The sequence below is a fragment of the Aethalodelphis obliquidens genome, unplaced genomic scaffold (genome assembly GCF_003676395.1).
Source record: "Aethalodelphis obliquidens isolate GAN/ISIS:26980383/991018 unplaced genomic scaffold, ASM367639v1 scaffold121, whole genome shotgun sequence".
Lineage (NCBI taxonomy): Eukaryota > Metazoa > Chordata > Mammalia > Artiodactyla > Delphinidae > Aethalodelphis > Aethalodelphis obliquidens.
Window position 1 is genome coordinate 1,212,425 of NW_020838065.1, and position 17,252 is coordinate 1,229,676.

The 17,252-nt window shown below is 56.7% G+C and overlaps 1 protein-coding gene across 3 annotated transcripts; it reads left to right on the top strand.

Annotated features, from left to right (window-relative positions):
• The first annotated feature begins 1,930 nt into the window (after positions 1-1,930).
• RGS14 (regulator of G protein signaling 14) lies at positions 1,931-15,872 on the top strand. 3 transcript variants are annotated; one of them, XM_027098266.1, is made up of 15 exons: positions 1,931-2,102; positions 9,076-9,097; positions 9,286-9,464; positions 9,825-9,917; positions 10,003-10,146; positions 10,506-10,649; positions 10,766-10,877; positions 11,205-11,317; positions 11,778-11,981; positions 13,912-13,988; positions 14,236-14,362; positions 14,440-14,521; positions 14,624-14,670; positions 14,749-14,863; positions 15,145-15,872. In XM_027098266.1, the coding sequence occupies exons 1-15, from the start codon at positions 2,058-2,060 to the stop codon at positions 15,345-15,347; spliced, it is 1,707 nt and encodes a 568-aa protein (XP_026954067.1). In that variant the 5' UTR covers positions 1,931-2,057; the 3' UTR covers positions 15,348-15,872. The 3 variants fall into 3 exon arrangements, with proteins under 3 accessions (XP_026954067.1, XP_026954064.1, XP_026954066.1); XM_027098263.1 differs by having other exon boundaries at positions 1,996-2,102; positions 9,207-9,464; positions 14,218-14,362; XM_027098265.1 differs by having other exon boundaries at positions 1,997-2,102; positions 9,207-9,464.
• The last annotated feature ends 1,380 nt before the right edge of the window (positions 15,873-17,252 follow it).

Below are 17,252 nucleotides of genomic sequence, written 5' to 3' on the forward strand. Positions count from 1 at the left end.
TTTCACTAGACCTCCATGAGGGCTTAGATTTTTATCAGCTATAGTCACTACTTAATCCCCAGCATCTAGAAAAGTGCTTGGCACATAGAAGTTGATTAATAAGTAATTGGTGAAAGAATGAATGTTTGGTCTAGAGGTCATGTTAGGGGGGAGAGCTTGTAAACTTTAAAACCCCCTATGAGGCTAGGCCCGGATCCATGACACAGCCACCCCCCATCACAGGTATACTGACACCGTCATGCACCTTATTAAGACCACCATTGGCAATGCTCCAGGCCCAAATGCAACTCCCAATACACACACCAAGTCTGACTTTATTGAATCTCTCTGTCTGTCTGACCTGGAACAAGGTGTCTGGAAAGAAGTGAGTTAGGACTGGGTGAAGAGCTATATTAACTAGGATAATGCTAACTGCTATAACAAATAGACTCTAATGTGTAAAACAGCTAGAAGAAGTTGATTTCTCTCTCCCTTAACAGTCCAAGGCTGGTGTTCCTGGTTGATGGATGGCTTGTCTTCTTACACTAATGTGGAGACCTAGGCTCCTTCCTTTTTGTGGCTCCACAAGCCCTTAGGGCTTCATCATCTTCTGTATCCAGTCAGCTAAAGGGGAAGGAGAGAATGTGGAGGACACAAAGGGCTGAAAAGCCTTGGCACACATCACTCCACTCACATTCAGTTGGCGGGAACTAGTTAGCACATGGCCACACCTGACTGTGAGAGAGCCTGGGAAATTAAAGTTTAGCTGTGTGCCCAGGAGGACTAGGACATGAATTTGTGGTGAAGAATCACTCAGTTTCCACCTCTGAAGGTTTTGGGTCATGGCCCTAGAAGGGGGCAGTGGAGTAGAGGGTAGAATATGAAAGAGGGATGTCACCTTATCCTTGTAGAAAGAGGGGTCCAAACTGGAGTGGTGGGTGACTTGAGGGCTCTAAGTAAGCCCATACTTAGGTAAAATACAAGTCCCATAGTGGGTACATGCACATGTAAGAAAGAGGCCAACTGAGGACTGGGCCAGGCTGAGGAAGCAGGGTGTCCCTCTTCAGTCGACAGTACTACACCAAGGTAGGACTTTTATGTGAATGACTATAAACGCACACGTGTCTTTGGGCACAGATGCACCTTATTTGTTCCCTGCCCAGGTGGGCGAGCGTGTGCATACTTGGTTGCACATGTCACTGGGGTGTCTGAGTTCATATGTGCCTGTGTTCATATGTGACAGGCAGATGTGCCTGTCACATGGACATGTCCGAAGGGCTGTGCATACATATGACCGAACGCTCAGGTGTTCCTGACGAGGGAGAACCTGTGTGTTTCTAACCTGTACACCTGAAGGGTCTGTGTGTGCATGACCATGCATGCAATGTATCTGTCCACACCCAGGAACAGGCCTGCAAAGGACAGCCTGGAGATGTCTCAGGACAGAGGTAGTAACTGCATGTGCACAACTGCCGGGGGAGGGGTGCTGAGTGTGCACATGCCAAGCACACAGCCGGTGTGGGATAGGTATGTGCTAAGTAAAGTACGTAACTGGACACTTACATCACAGTACACATGTCACTGTGTCTATGGTAGCCCCTGCAGGGTGTATGAAGTTGCCTAGGTGTGTGAATGTGTACTTCTGTGTGCCCAGATGTGCCCTTGGAACTCCCCAGGCTGGGCCAGACCAGGCTGGGCTCCTTGTTGGGCACACAGAGGCCTCTGCTGTGTGTTGGTGCCTGCATGGGGCACTGCCAAGGGTGCATTGGCAGCATGTGTATGTGCGTGTGAGTGTGTGTGCGTGCGCGCGCGTGTGTGTGTGTGTGTGTGTGTGTGTGTAGGAAGAAACATTCGCTCTCTTAGACCTTGCTTCTTTCTGTGGTTCGGTTTCTATAGAGACACTTCCTGTGGAAGAGAAAAGAGGTAGTGAGCTGGTGTTTCAGGATGTGAGGGCCCGCAGGAGCGGAGCTGGGCTCTCTCTCTGCTGCCTGCCCTTCGCCGTGCAGGCTCTGGCCAGAGCTGCCTACAGTCCCCATGGTGGGCGCCCCCCGCAGTGGGGACCCGTGAACAGCAGCGGCATGCCAGGGAAGCCCAAGCACCTGGGCGTCCCCAACGGACGCATGGTGAGTGCGGGCTCCAGGCCAGGCCCACAGGGAGGGGGTGGGCACACCCAGGGTGGAGCCCAACAGGCACACCCGGCAGGGCTGGGCTAGAGCCTGCATGCTGCCATCGGGCAGGAGAAGTTGGGGAGAGGCAGCAGCAGGTGGTAGAACCTGGCACCCTCATCCCAGGACCTTCCAGATGGTTCTGATGGGGACCTGGGGCCACTCCGGTGATGAGGCCAGAGGAGAGCAGGCATAGGCTTCTGGCCCAGTCCCCACTGCTCTCTTACCTACTACTTTGGCACCATCTGGGGCTGACTGCATCCTAGGGTAGCAGGGAGTCCCGGCATGCCCTTTGCCCCCTGTATACCCCTACGGGGACCCAAGCCCCCATACCTCACTTAACCTCAGCCCCCTCCCTCACCCAGTGTCCTGATGCCCAAGGTCAGGTAAGGGGCAGCCTTTAATGGGTCACTGACCTCCACCTAGACCTACTCCAGAGGCTTCCTGCCAGAACTAGCCGTCCTTGGGCAGCCTGGGATGGGTCAGCAGGGTCAGGCCCGGTTGGCACAGCTTCTGTCTGTTCTATTCCTGGGCTACTAGGACGGGTGGGGGGAGCTGAGCACTAGGGTGCCCCTGGCTGCTGCTAAATCCTCTCCCTGGCTGCTTGGCATCCAGGTGAGAGCTGCCCTTGAAGAGACCCGCTTCAGCAGATGGAACTGGCTGTGTCGGTCTTCTCTTCTCTCCCTAGGACACCAGGCCACTTGGCAGAGTCCCAGCCCCTCCTAAAAACTCCAGAAAGTCCAGTGTCCTAGTCACCTACCCAGCCCCAGCCTAGTACTGTGGGACAAAGCCAATGGGTCCAGAGAGACCTGGGTTCTAATCTCAGCTCTGCTGTCCCTTACTAGAGGGTCCTCTCTGACCCTCAGTTTCTTCATCTATAAAAGGAGGAGTTTGAAAGGGATTTCAAAGGCTTGCTGAGACGATTAAGTGGAATAATGAATATGAGCCCCCTGACCCACCATGGGGGTTCCATAAATGTCAGCCCAATGCCCCCCTTCATTCTCAGCCCCTTTTCAAGGATCCCCTGCCTCACCAAGAAGCTGAGCCACTCCCCACCCTTACTCCTCCTCCTAATTCCCAAGACCTGTCTCCATACCTCTTCCTCCAGCATCTCTTTATTGGGCAGGAGAGAGGCAAATCCCTCCAAGCTGGCCATGTCCCCCACCTCACTATCTCTACCATCAAAATGACTTTGGAAGTTCGAGCATCCATGGGCCTCGCACTCTCTGGAGGCATGATGCTTGGCTCACCCCTCCCAAAGCATCCAGGCCAAGGAGGAACACACCCACTCCCACGCCCACCCCAGAGGGCAACTGGATTGCTGCTTCTGGGCAGTGCCCAGAACTGCAGGGCAGCTGAGGGGGCCCAGAGACAGACCCAGCCTCTGCCCATCCCACATCAACCTATAGCTTCTCTACTCAAGAGTCATTCAGAGCAGGGAAGGCCCCCAAGCTCTACCCCCAGCCCTGCAAGCCCATGGACTTGCTTTTCTCAGCGACGTTCACACACAGGTTTACATATGTGCATACATATGACCGAACGCTCAGGTGTTCCTGACGAGGGAGAACCTGTGTGTTTCTAACCTGTACACCTGAAGGGTCTGTGTGTGCATGACCATGCATGCAATGTATCTGTCCACAGATACATGGGTCCCTTTCCGGGCCCATTCTGAACTCTGTGCCACCTCTTGGAATCCGGAGGGTCACAGATTGGCCACTTGCTGGCCATCGGGCAGCCTTCTGAGGCCACACTCAGCTGAGACAGGGAGGGACAGACCAGCATCGGATGTGCATAGATGTAGGCCAGCTGTCAGCCTCCTTCCATGAGTCACCTCCTAAGGGAGGTTCAAAGGAGTACATGACATGCTAAGGGCAGCTGGCAAGAGAGGGACCCGCTTTTGAACCAGGCCAATCTGACTCGACGCCAGGTCTCCTCCACCTCCCAGAACTGCCTGGCTTCGTCCTCCCCCATCTCCTCCTGCCACCAACCCCACCCACCACCACCGTCATTCCCTGCTGAGGCAACTTCATTTGTCAGCCTCGTCTTTCTGCCACTCAGCTTGTCAGGGGGTTGCAATGAAACCTGTCACTTACAGATGGCTCCCAGCCTCCCTCCCAGAGATGCCTTCACAGAGTCCCAACTCCCACTTCATTTGTTCACTCATGCATTCATTCAACAATCCCTCCTTAGGGCCTGCTCAGTGCTGGCCCTGTCCCAGGCATCAAGACCAAGGCCCATCGCCCTAGGCCCTGCCCTCAAACAGCTCCTGGTCTGGCAAGGCACAAAAGGCATGAGCGCAAATACCAGAATAAAATTAAGGTTTGAATAAGAGCAGTAAGTCAGGAATAGAGAAAGCTTGAGGAAGACCGGGAGGGAGAACAAACTTCTCCACTCACTTCATGCATTGTTGGTGTGGAAGATGTCCTGAAAGGATGTGCCAGCTGGAGGAGGGAACAGCATGGGGAAAGGCCTACACGCAGGGAAACATGATGTGTGTACAGGGACAAGGCCCAAGGGCTGGCGAGCCTAAAGCCTGGAGAGGAGCAGTTATTGCATCCTGTCACTCTCAGGGTGCCCAGTTAGTCTCCCTGCACAGGAAGACCTGGAAAGCAGAGCCCACTGTACCTTGGCCTACATTCCTGGAGTCTAGCTCAGGGCCATAGGCCAGCTCCACAAAGCTGACTCAGGCTGAAGAGCCAGGCAGCCAGGGTTCTCAGTGGGTCTACCCAGAGAGGATCTCTGGGCCTCAGTCACCCCAAGCCAGGATGAAATAAGATGATGATATAGAGGGCCAAGCCCAGAAGACGCTCAGTAAATCAGCCCTCCCTTTGAAGTCACCCCTCCAGGGGGCAGAATTCATCCAGGAGCCCCTGAGCCCTTTACCCCAATCGACCTTGCCCATCTATGCCACAAGGGCTGAGGCCCTGGGGCTCCCAGGTCCCCGGTACGTCTGCTGTTCACCCAGGAAGGCAGCTCAGTGGAGGGGAGACCTTAGGTTTCCAGAGTCAGGCACACTTTGGCCCTAATTTCAGCTCAGGCACTTCCCAGCTGTGTGATTTCTTTGGGCCAAGGTTTCCATATCTGTAAAATGGGCGTAATAATACCTGCCACATAGGATAAGGATGTGAGGTTGGATGTGTGACATGGATGTGTGCCGTCCATGTTCTCTCTCTGTCGGAGAGCTCAGGAAATGTCGGGTCACCCTCATCTTTGTATTCTCAGATACCAGTGGCTCCCCCAGGGCCCATTTCCAAGGAAAAATGTTTGGCAAACTGAGTCCAGACCATGGGTTGGGGTTGCCGCTTGGCCACCACACCCTTCCTCCTCCTTTCTTCCCCTTTTCTCCCATTCACTCACCACTTCTCCTCAGGCAAGCCAGGGTGGGGCAAGGCCAGCCCTGCTCAGCACAACTTCCCCAGACCCAGGAGCCTGGGCAGATCAGAGCCCCAGGCAGCGGCAGCAGCAGCATGCCACTCTCCCTGCTGCACACCTGCCACATTCACAAATGGGGCCTCGCTGACTCACCCTTCCTGGCAGCTCCAGGAGGTTGGGAATGCTGAGCCCTATGCTACCCAGGGGGAAATTGAGCCCCAGAGAAGGGAAGTTACTTGCCTCAGAATGGTCAATCTGGAATTGGACCCCATCCCCGCTCCCTGCCACTTCTGGATCTCCGTCCTGTCTCAGACCAGGTTATTAATATCTAGAGGGGCCCAGGAAGAACTGCATGGGGCATTCGGAGTCAAAGCATCCCTGGCAAAGGGGGTGCCAGCGCCTCCTGTGAGGGCAGGGGAGGGCAACTTGGGCCCTTGTGGCTGCTTGGGAGCACCTGGGCAAAGAGGGTGCTCTTTGAGGAGGGAGTTCAGGCTGATTCTCTCCTACGGTATAGGCCTGCCCTCCAGGAGCTACAGGCTGGTAGGGGAGAGGCCTACAAATAGGTGGGCAGCAGTGTGGTGGGCAGGGGGATTCGGGGCAACTGGAGTTTAGGGAAGACTGATGTCAACAGGCAGAGACTGGAGAGCTGTAAGGTGGGGGAAGCAGGAGCAGATACCAGGCAGAGGAAATAGTAAAGCAGGAAGCAGGAGTGTGAAGGGGCGTGGGGAAAATAGAAGTTTGATGAAGTGTAGGGTGGAGGTGAGGGGGAGGGCAATGGGGGAGGCTGAAGGGGTTTATTAGTCAGGCTCAGGCAGAGCTTCAGCGGTAACCCAGCAACTGCTCTGCCTCCCAGAGTGAGGAGTGGGGCCGGAAGAGGGCCTGGGAGCCAGCCCCACATAAAGACACAATCCATTCAACAGGATGTAAAGAACAAAACGAAATAGGAGTGAAGCCAAGCCCAGAGCCCTCTGCCTTCCCTGGGGTCCTGGGCTGCCCAAGAGCATCCCGTGCCCCACCCCCTGACACACGAAAAGTGCCGTGGAGAGCCCTGAGCAAGGGAGAAGCTGAGTCCTGGGTTGGAGGGTGGGCCAGCGAGAGGCCCGGTGTGTGCTGGGTGCGGGGAAGAGGGAGGGCCAGGTGGCCACCGCAGAGTGGGAGGGGAAAGTCAGGATGGTTCCCGGAGACCTGGACGGAGGGCAGTAACCAAGGCTGGGAACAGCCACAGAGCAGCCTGGGGAGGAAGAACGTGGGACAGGCAGGTGCAGGCATGAGGGCAGCGGCCAGGAAAGGGAAAGAACAGCTGGAAGGGACCTTGGGCTTCAACTTGTCCCCTTCACACACCCCAGGAGTTGAGACTTTGTCCTGCAGCCCCGGGAGAGAATTCCTATGAAGCTGTGAGATGGGCAAGTGCAAAGGCAGGAAGGCGAAGGCTGGGGCAGCCAGGGGAGGGCGTGCAGGGTAGTTCCACGTCCAGCCTCCCTCTGCACAAGCTTTCCCTCCTCCTCCATAATGTCTTAGCCCTGTGCTCCAGCTTGGAGGCAGGCTCAGGGAGGGGCCCAAGGTTATAAAACTAGAAAAGGACAGGGCTAGGATTTGAATCCATGTCTGACAGACCCGATCCCTGTGTTCTTCCCTCTACCGCAGGGCTTGGCAAAATTGAAAGCTGAAGCAGGGCCAGACACCAATACTAATGCGACAACAATAATAGTAATGTTCCTTAAATATTTACCACATGCCAGACAGTGTTATGAGTTCTCTTTCTATGTATATTTAACTTATTTAATCACAGCAAGCCTTTGAAGTCCTGACCATTATTTGCCCCATCTGTATAGAGGGAGAAACTAAGGCACAGAGAGGTAAAGTACTCTGCCCAAGGTCACACAGCACAAATGTGAACTCAGGTAGTGTGGGGTCTGCCTCCATAAATAACATAAATGCATCAAACTGGCCCCAGAGACCTCTGAGGAGAGTGTGAAACCCTTCTAGGGAAAGCGATTGCTGCTCAGGGCCAGCCAAGGTTGCCATGCTGGGAAGAAGCTCAAGGTAGCTGGGGTTTCATGTAAAACTCCTGACTTTCATATGTGGGAAACCCCTTTAAAGTTTAAAAAAACCAAAAACATTCTGATATTAATAATGTCCTACTTATTTGCAGGCCAGCTCTGGCCCACAGATGTGTGACCCGGGTGCTCCCAGGTTGGGGAACAGAGAGGGAGATTCCAGCTGGGAGGGCAGGGAGAAGCTTCCTGGGGAGGAGGTGTTTGCAGACTTGTTTCCAGTAGGGATGGAACGAAGGGACAGGTGGCAGAAGCTCCTGTGACAGGACCTAGTGAAAATGTAGGAGGTGAGAGGGAGGAAGGAACTGGGGATCAGTCAAGCCCTGGTGTTAGGAGCCCAGGTGATGGGAGGAAAACCAGATTCAGGGAAGTTGGTTCCGTGCCCTGCTTTGGTGGTGGCAGACGTGGTTTCCAATTGGGACTGGCTGAGTTGGAAGGGCTTGTGGGGCATTTGGGTGGAGATGTCAGCAGGAAGTTGGCTATGTGTGTTTGAAGCTGGGGAGATGTGGGAGGGAGAAAGGGCCCAGAACAGAGTCAGAGAGGGGTAGAGACCACCTTGTGTGTATAGATGATGAGGAAGCTGGAGGATTTGCTAGGAAGGTAGGAAGACCGAGGGAAACCACTGCAAGAGTCATTTTGAAAGGAGGGTTTTTCTGTTTCACTAATGGTTGGGATTCCCAGAGAACCCAGAGTTGTGCATATGGGGGAAGGGGAGATGCGCAGAGGAAGGGATTGGCCTCTACAGCTACTCACAGGATAGTCCATAACCAGCAGCATCAGTGCTTGGAATCTTGTCAGAAACGGAGAGTCTTAGGCTCTCCTGAAACTGAATCTCTGGAGGTTCCCCCCCGCCATCATTCTAATGCACACTAAAGTTTGAGAGCCACTGCTCTCTACTATAAAATAGCATCCTATGCCCTGCCCATGGTGGGGTGTTTCCAAGAGGAGGCAGTTGCAATAAGGAGATCATCAGTTACAGAGACACCTCTCCTTCCTCAAAGACAACAGCAAACATTGCTATAACACCTGCCACATGCTGGCCACTATTCTAGACGCTGGAAATATATTAAACTGATTTGATCCTCACAGCAGGCCCAGGAAGTAAGTTAACTATTATTATCATCATCCCTCACTTACAGATGGAGACAAACAAGTTACTTGCCCAAAGTCATACAACTAGTTAGTGGCAGAGACAAGATTAAAAGTTTGTGTTCCTACCCACCATGCTCTACACCCAGGCTCACCCAGTGGGTGCTGGGGGTCAACAGGGGTGACTGGGATGTACCTGGTATAAGTCCCAGTGCACACAGTGGTTGGCACATGATGGAAGGGGAGCCAGGGGCAGCCTGAGCAAAACCCTGAGCAAGCAGTGACCTGGCTGAGAATGCCCAGTGTGGTCCTGCAGGCAGAGAACACAGCTCCAGTCCTGGGGGCTGGGCCTAGAACTATCCCTTGAGAATCCACCCTGGGCTCTACTCTGACTTTCTACCTCGGGTTTCTTGTAGGTTGTGGCTGTCTCAGATGGAGGTAAGTGACAGAGTATGTGGAGGAAGCCTGGCTGGGGTGGGGGTGGGGGCTGAGGGGGGTGTATGTGGAAACAGCGTGGGGATACCCCTGCCATTTGCTGTCTTTCCAGGAAAAGTACCTGAGATGGGATTGGGCCAGGGGCTGGGGAAGGCTGCAAGGCTCAGCTGCACTTGTCCATCCCCCTGCAGAGCTGAGCAGCACGGCGGGGCCCCAGGGCCAGGGAGAGGGCCGAGGCAGCTCCCTCAGCATCCACAGCCTTCCCAGTGGCCCCAGCAGCCCCTTCCCCACCGAGGAGCAGCCTGTGGCCAGCTGGGGCCTGTCCTTCGAGCGGCTGCTGCAGGACCCGCTGGGCCTGGCTTACTTCACTGTAAGCCCTGGGGTGGGATAGGGAGGGCAGATGGCAGTGGCCACCATGGGGGGAAGGGTGGGGGGCATGGGAGAGGGCATGGATGGAGTTTCAGGCTGGCCAGAGTGGGACTCCTCTGTCAGCTGCCTCATCTGGCCTTTCTTTGGCACTCTCTTACTCTTCTCCCAGCTGGGATGTTTCCTTCTCTCTGCCTCTTATTTTCTCTCTGTGCCTCCGGATCTCATCCCATCTGTCTGTCTGACCCTATCTGTCTGGCTTGGCCTCTTGGCCCTCTCTCTATACCAATCTCTTGGACCACATCCCCTGACTGGGTCTCTGTGTCTCGCCTCTGTGTCTGTGCCCCCTTCTCCCCACCCCCAGGAGTTCCTGAAGAAGGAGTTCAGTGCTGAGAACGTGACATTCTGGAAGGCCTGCGAGCGCTTCCAGCAGATCCCCGCCAGCGACACCCAGCAGGTGGGGAGAAGGGGGAACTGAGGTGGCGAGATGAGACCAGGGCTTGAGCCATGCCCCTGACCTTCTCCTGTCCGTCCTGCCCCAGTTAGCTCAGGAGGCCCGGAACATCTACCAGGAGTTTCTGTCCAGCCAGGCACTGAGCCCTGTGAACATCGACAGGCAGGCCTGGCTCGGCGAGGAGGTGCTGGCAGAGCCCCGACCAGACATGTTCCGGGCACAGCAGCTTCAGGTGAGCGGTCCCGGAGGCGCGGCCTGAGATAAGGGGCAGCGCCTTGGAAGGGAGCTCGGTGGAGCAGAGGCAGGGCCAGATCCAGCGGCGGACCTTGAGCGGCAGAGATGGTGGGGATGGGGTGGGGAAGAGTGCAAATCTGGATGCTGGGACCCAGCTAAACGTTGGGCAGGGCGCGGGTCAGAGGTAAGACTAGAGGAGACAGTGAAGGAGGGACTAGGGGCGGGACCTGGAGCAAGGAAGGGCTAGGGGCTCGCTGCCTAGGTTGCGGACGCCGCCAAGCCCCAGGGCCGGGTCTGGGACTCTGGCGGCTCGCAGAGCGCCCACTCCAGCTCACCGCCCCGGCGCCGGTTCCGCAGATCTTCAACTTGATGAAGTTTGACAGCTATGCACGCTTCGTCAAATCCCCGCTGTACCGCGAGTGCCTCCTTGCGGAGGCCGAGGGTCGCCCCCTGCGGGAACCTGGCTCTTCGCGCCTTGGCAGCCCTGACGCCACGAGAAAGGTGCGGACGACGGCCTGTGGGGGCAGGCGACCGGGTGCAGATCTGCGAGGGTGTGCCCACGGTCTGCCTGCGGGTGGGGCCCGGCCCAGTGCCAGTGGCTTCCCTGTATCTTGCAGAAGCCGAAGCTGAAGCCCGGAAAGTCGCTGCCGCTGGGCGTGGAGGAGTTGGGGCAGCTGCCTCCTGCTGAGGGCCCTGGGGGCCGCCCACTCCGCTCGTCCTTCCGCAGAGGTGAGGGCAGGAGCGGGCCGCAGAGATGAGCGGGGTCGGGAGTCTGGGCAAGCCTGGAGAACACCCCCTTCCTCCTACTGGTCCCGCAGTCTCTAAGACTGTGAAAATCGAAATGCAGGCCCGTGTGCCCCCCATGTTCCCCTGGTGGTTCGGTTCCCACGCTAGACCCCAGAAGTTTGGGAAGCCCCCCTCAGCAGCGAAGCTTCCAGGAACCCAAACCACGTTAGACCCCTGTAAAGGGCTCCAACAGGGTCCGCCTGGCTGGGGAGAGGCCCCGGCAGAGGGGTTGGGGGAGGGGCTGTCCTGCTCATTCTCCCTCTCCCCTAGAACTAGGGGGCGGCGCGTCAAACTCAGCCTTGCGCCGAGAGTCCCAGGGGTCCCTCAACTCCTCTGCCAGTCTGGACCTCGGCTTTCTTGCCTTTGTCAGCAGCAAATCTGAGGTGAGCCCACTGCTGGGGGAGACGTGGTGTGGGCTCGGGCCACTACTCAGGCCCCTTTGTGTGACCACCCTCATTCCAAGTCACCAGCCCCACTTCATCCTCCACTTGATCCACATGGCCAACCACTCAGCCTCCTCACTTTCTTCCTGTCCTCACCACATTGGGCCCCATGCATGTTATGGGTGCACATCCTCTTCAGCTGATGTGTGTGCACATGTGGGTGCCCAGGTGTGTACAACACATGTGTAGCAGTCAGTGGGTGGACCTGTCTCTGGGTGCCCATACGTTTGGGTGAGCATACATGTATTCCTGTAGGAGGATGTATCCTGCCTGCCTACAAGTGTGCCCTTGGGCATGTGTATGCCTGTGTGTGCCCCAGTGAGCTTACGTTGTCTGTGTACCTGTCTGTGTGTCCTTGCGTGTGTACACATCACCTCCCTTGACACCTGCTCTGAATCAGAGCCACCGGAAGAGCCTTGGGAGCTCAGAAGGCGAGAGTGAAAGCCGACCAGGGAAGTATTGCTGCGTGTACCTGCCTGATGGCACAGCCTCCTTGGCCCTAGCCCGACCTGGCCTCACCATCCGTGACATGCTGGAAGGCATCTGTGAGAAACGAGGCCTCTCTCTACCTGACATCAAGGTCTACCTGGTGGGCAATGAGCAGGTGCGAACCTGGCCTGTTCCCCAACTCTAACTCCCTTTCTGATCCTGAACCCACCCCCATTCCTGTCTCTGCTCAGCCATGACCCCAACACCAATTCCACTTCTAATTCCAACCCCATCCCCTATCCCCACCCCCTTCCTAACTCCAGCCCCCTGCCCCATGCCCAACTCCAAATCAACCCAGCACCAACTCCTCACTCAAACTCAGATATCCACTCTCATCCCATGAAAATCCTGTCCCCACCCCATTCCCATCCTGGTTTCTAGCTTCAGCCATCATCCTCACTGTGATAGTCTCTGGGAGGAAGAGTAGGGGAAAACCACTGCTGGAGCTGAGTTTTTCCCTGTCACTCCCAGAGTTCAGACTGCCCATCCCTGAAATGGCCATTTGGGGATCCCTTACTTCCTCTGCCACCAGGGGCACCCAACTGCACCCAACCTATGAAAAACTTTCCTTTAGGTACAAACTAGCATAGCTTTAAAGAGGAGGCTAGGGCAAAATTCACTTAAACTAAACCATCCAATAAGGGGAAATCTAAAGGAAGGATGCTGTATCCCAGGGAGACGCGTCAGGATTTCATTCACCCAGTAACAGTCCTAAGCCCCTGCCAGGTGGGGGCAGAGGGAGCCAGGCTGAGTTCTGTCCTCCAGGTCCAAAGGCTGGAGGTGAGCTAGGCAGGATGTGATCAGGAGGAGGAGTTGAAGTTCCAGAGAGTTTCTGGGTCAAGGAAGGCATTTCTGGTTGGTCCCAGGAGGCTTCATGGGAGAGGTGGCCGTTGATGAGGATGAGGACAAGTTTGCCTGGCAGAGCTGTGGGGGGAGGACATTCCAGGCACAGGTGGGAAGAAGTGCAGTACAGGTTCAGGGGCCTGGAGCATGGGAGTATGAGGGCCACAGTAAGAGAAGCTCTGCCCACTTTCTTGGGCCACCCAGGCAGCCTCTGCAGCCCTGATGGGTTTTCATGTCTGCTAAATATAACTTCACCACCCACACTCCACCTGTCCCTGCAGCACAGCACAGGCCTATTGCCTGGAAGAGGCTGCCTCCCAGCCCCGGGCTGGTGCAGGCAGCAGGGCCTCCAGGGGTGATAATTACTACAGCTACTTTTATGTACCTACTGTGTGCCAGGCACTGTGCCAGATACTTCGCATCCTTCTGGCCTCACAGCTGTCTTGCGGGGAAAAGCCCTTTTTGCAGTGAGGAGACAAGAAGTGTCCTTAGTAGGTGGGAATGGAGAGAAGTGGACAAGTGTAAAAAAAAGGGACAAGGCCTGGGTGGCTGACCAAAGGTAGGTGGTGAGGGAGGAAATGCGTCCAGCTGGTCCAGTTGGTTTTCCCATGCCTGAGGGACAAGGGGCAGCTGTCCAGGAGGCAGATCCTGACCTGGCTCAGGAAGAGGTGGCCCCCATGTTCCAGGACTTAAGCCTACCCCTTAACCAAGCAGCCCCATTACCATTTCGTGCCCACCCCACCTCCATGTTTCTCGTAACTCTGTTCCTTTTCCAAGTCTGTCCAGCATTCTTTTTTTTTTTGCGGTACGCGGGCCTCTCACTGGCCTCTCCCGTCACGGAGCACAGGCTCCGGACGCGCAGGCTCAGCGGCCATGGCTCACGGGCCTAGCCACTCTGCGGCATGTGGGATCTTCCCGGGCGAGGGCACGAACCCGTTTCCCCTGCATCGGCAGGCGGACTCTCAACCACTGCGCCACCAGAGAAGCCCCATGTCCAGCGTTCTTGCCACTAGGCTCTGATCCAGCCCGGTCTTGTATTCTGTCGGCATCTCTATGGCTTACCCGACCACCGGCCCTTCCCTCTGGCCCTTAGGGAGCCTCAGTGGAGGCCCTGGGAGGAAGTGATGATTATTCCCTCAGACCCCGGGGATGGGGGAGGAGGGAAGGAGAAGGAATTTTGAGACCCTGCCTGGCTCCTGCAGAAGGCCCTGGTCCTGGATCAGGACTGCACCGTGCTGGCGGACCAGGAAGTGCGGCTGGAGAACAGAATCACTTTCGAGTAAGTGTCTGTCGCTCCAGTCTAGGGTCCGGGGGTCCCAGCACTCGTTTGGGTCCCAGTTCTGGCTGCTGTTCTCCCTCCAAGTCCTGCCCCTGGTGCTAACCCCGCCCCTTAGGCTAAGGCCCCACCCCCAAGAGGTCCCACCTCCCCAGTTCAGGCTCCACCCTCTCTCCGGCCAGTCCCAGGTGGGTTGGGGGAGAGGCGCGGCGGGCTCTCCGACCTTCCGCAGCGCCAGGGTCCCGCGCAGGCTCGAGTTGGCGCCGCTGGAGCGCGTGGTGCGGATCTCCGCCAAGCCCACCAAGCGGCTGCAGGAGGCGCTGCAGCCCATCCTGGCGAAGCACGGCCTGAGCCCGCAGCAGGTGTCGCTTCGTCGGGTGAGCCGTGTAGCCGAGGGGCAGGGGCGGAGCGGGGCGGACTGCCTGTCCCGCGGGCTGCTGACCTGTCCCCTCAGCCAGGCGAGAAGCAGCCACTAGATCTGAGGAAGCTAGTGAGTTCGGTGGCGGCCGAGAGATTGGTTTTGGACGCTCTCCCAGGTAAGGGACGTTGGCCCAGGGGCTCGTAAGGGACAGCTCTGGCCCAAGAGGAAGGGGATCCAGGCGAGAGGCAGACAGGAACGGTGGCCCTCTCTGCCACAGGTGTGAAGATCACTGAAGCTGGCGACATATCGCCCTGCCTCAGCCAGGTGAGCGAGGGACTGGGCACCCTCTTTTGCCCGCCAGCCTCCCCTTCCGGTTGTGGCTCTAACCCCACATTCTCACAGGGTGGCCCGCCTACAATCCAGGACAAGGCCGCCCACCTCCCTCCACTGTCCCTGAACTCGCTGGCCCAGGCACCCAGTAGTATCACTGGGAAGCGGCAGACCTGTGACATTGAAGGTACATTGGGGATGATGGTGGCTAGGGACCAGAAGGTTGGGGACCGTTGAGGGTGGGTGGCCTTAGAGAGCCTTGAGCTGAGGCAGGGGCCTGGATGTCACTGGGGCTGGAACAGGGTCCACTGGGGTTGAGGGACCAGAAAGCCTGGGACAGGGGGCGGGATGGGGGCACTGGTGCTGGGGTCAGGGAGGCTGTGGCCATAGTAAGGGCAGCAGGACTGTGGTAGGCTAGCATAGGTGGGTCTGCACCCATGGTCCCCTTGACTCTGTGGCCATCCCCAGGCCTGGTGGAGCTGCTGAACCGGGTGCAGAGCAGTGGAGCCCATGACCAGAGGGGCCTTCTGCGCAAAGAGGACCTGGTGCTTCCAGAATTTCTGCAGCTGCCTGCCCAAGGAGCCAACTCCCAGGAAGCCCCACCACAGACTGAATCAGCGGTCCAGCCCAAGGGGAGCCCCTCAGACTCCACTGCGCACTCGGCCCTCTGACGGCTGCCCAACCGTCCAGGCCGGCTGCATGGCACCTGGCGGGCCAAGCATGCCATGGGCCCGCTCTGCATGCCCTGTCTGTGCCATGAGTGTCCCTGGCCCCTTCCTGCCACGGGCAGGCCCGCAGGAAGAGCTGGGAGGGGATGGAGAGGCGAATCAGAGGAGTGACACTCCACAGCTGCCACCACTTGGTCCCTTACAGGCTTGCTCATCCATCCCTTGCTGCCAGGCCACCAGGGGGAAGTGGGCCTAGCCCCCAGTGCAGGTGTGCCCAACACGGAGGGGCGGCGTTGGCAGTGCCAGCCTCCCCACCATGTGCCAGGCCTCAGCAATGAGTAGGAAGAGGGGCCGGCTCTTCCTCGGGGAGCTGGTATGAGTAAGGCCTGGGGGTGCAGGCAGGCAGGCAGCCCCTCCCTCTACCCACAGAGATGCTACTGAACTTTTGGATTTTGCAGTTGGCTTGGGGCAGCTGGGTTTGTCCTGGATGTATGATATTGTTATAATAATAATTATTATTCTGCCATAGGGCGTGTTCCTTGTGTGCCAGTCTACCCTGTGTGCCGCCCCCACCCCCAAACTGTGTTGCCTCTGTCACCAGGGTCAACGCCAGGAAGCCCTTGGGGACCTCAGGATGTACCCCCTGACTTCCTGTTGTCAGAACCTGTCTTCCTGACTGCACAGAGTATGGGGTGTGAGTGTGAGAGACAGACAGAGACAGCCAGAGAGAAGGAGGGAGGGAAGGAGGAAGCAGGGGAGGGAGGGAGGAAGAGGAGGGAGGGGTAGACCCCTCTGGGCAGCTGTGCCTCTGCTGGTGTCATTGTGCTGTTCTCTGAATCTGAGTACAGTGTCTGGTCACTGTCCTGTTTCTACTGGGGACTGAAAGTGTTTCTGTAGACATGGCAGTGGGCTACTTTGGATTCATCGAAGGCCTCGAGGAGGACACTGGTTTTTGTGGTGGGGGCAGGTTCTGCCCCCTGCCTGCTTTGGCTGGGTGGTCCTCTCTGTCCCCCAGTGGCCAGAGAAGCCCACAGCCCACACAGGGAGGAGGAACAGGGAGAACCCCAGAAGGAGAGCCCCAGCCTGGGGGCAGAGAAGCTAGACTCAGTCCCGGTGCTGCTGTGACAGAGGAAACAAGGGGACGCAGGAGCCTTGAGAAGGCACTGGGGGAGTGAGGGGCCCTCTTGACCACCTCCAACAGGTTGAGCTCTCTTCCCCACTCTAGCTCTTTGTACTTTCTGTCCCCTCTGCCAGGGGCTCCCCATACCTGCCCCCTATCTTGTAACTGGCTCCTCACCCTTGAAGTTCCTGGGAGAGATCAGTGCGGTTTGCTGGCCTTTCTCTAGAAGTCAAGTGCAAGCCTTCCTCAGGGGGCCTTCATGGCTTGTAAACAAGAAAAATTTATTTCTCACAGTTCTAGAGGTCAGAACTCCAAGATCAGGTGCAAACATGGTGGGGTTCTGGTGAGGACCTTGTTCCAGGTTGTAACAGCCAACTTCTGTGTCCTCACATGGTGGAAGGGGTCAGGGAGCTCTCTGGGGTCTCTTTGTAAGGGCACTAATCTCACTACATCCTCATTACCTAATCACCTCCCAAAGGCCCACCTCCACATACCATCACCTTGGGCATTGGGATTTCAACATATGAATTCAGAGGGACACAAATATTTAGACCATAGCACAAGGTGACCAGGAAAGCTCTCCTGAGCTGTGTAAGCTGAGACCTTCAATGAAGCAGGACTTCTGTGTTTGTAAGTCTTAGAAATCCCACTCAGAGTCACAAGCACACACACACTGAAAGAATGCATTGGCTTATCTAATGAAGAAGTCTAGGAGTGGCTGGGTAAATTTAGGAGTTTAGATCATTTTAGTCAGGAATCTCTGTCCATCTCAGTCCTGCTTTCTTGTG

Bases quoted from the DNA above. Each gene is read 5' to 3' on its own strand.
- RGS14 (XM_027098263.1), top strand. The intron at 11,318-11,777 runs GTGAGCCCACTG...GCTCTGAATCAG, and splicing joins TTGTCAGCAGCAAATCTGAG to AGCCACCGGAAGAGCCTTGG. The intron at 14,864-15,144 runs GTACATTGGGGA...GGCCATCCCCAG, and splicing joins GCAGACCTGTGACATTGAAG to GCCTGGTGGAGCTGCTGAAC.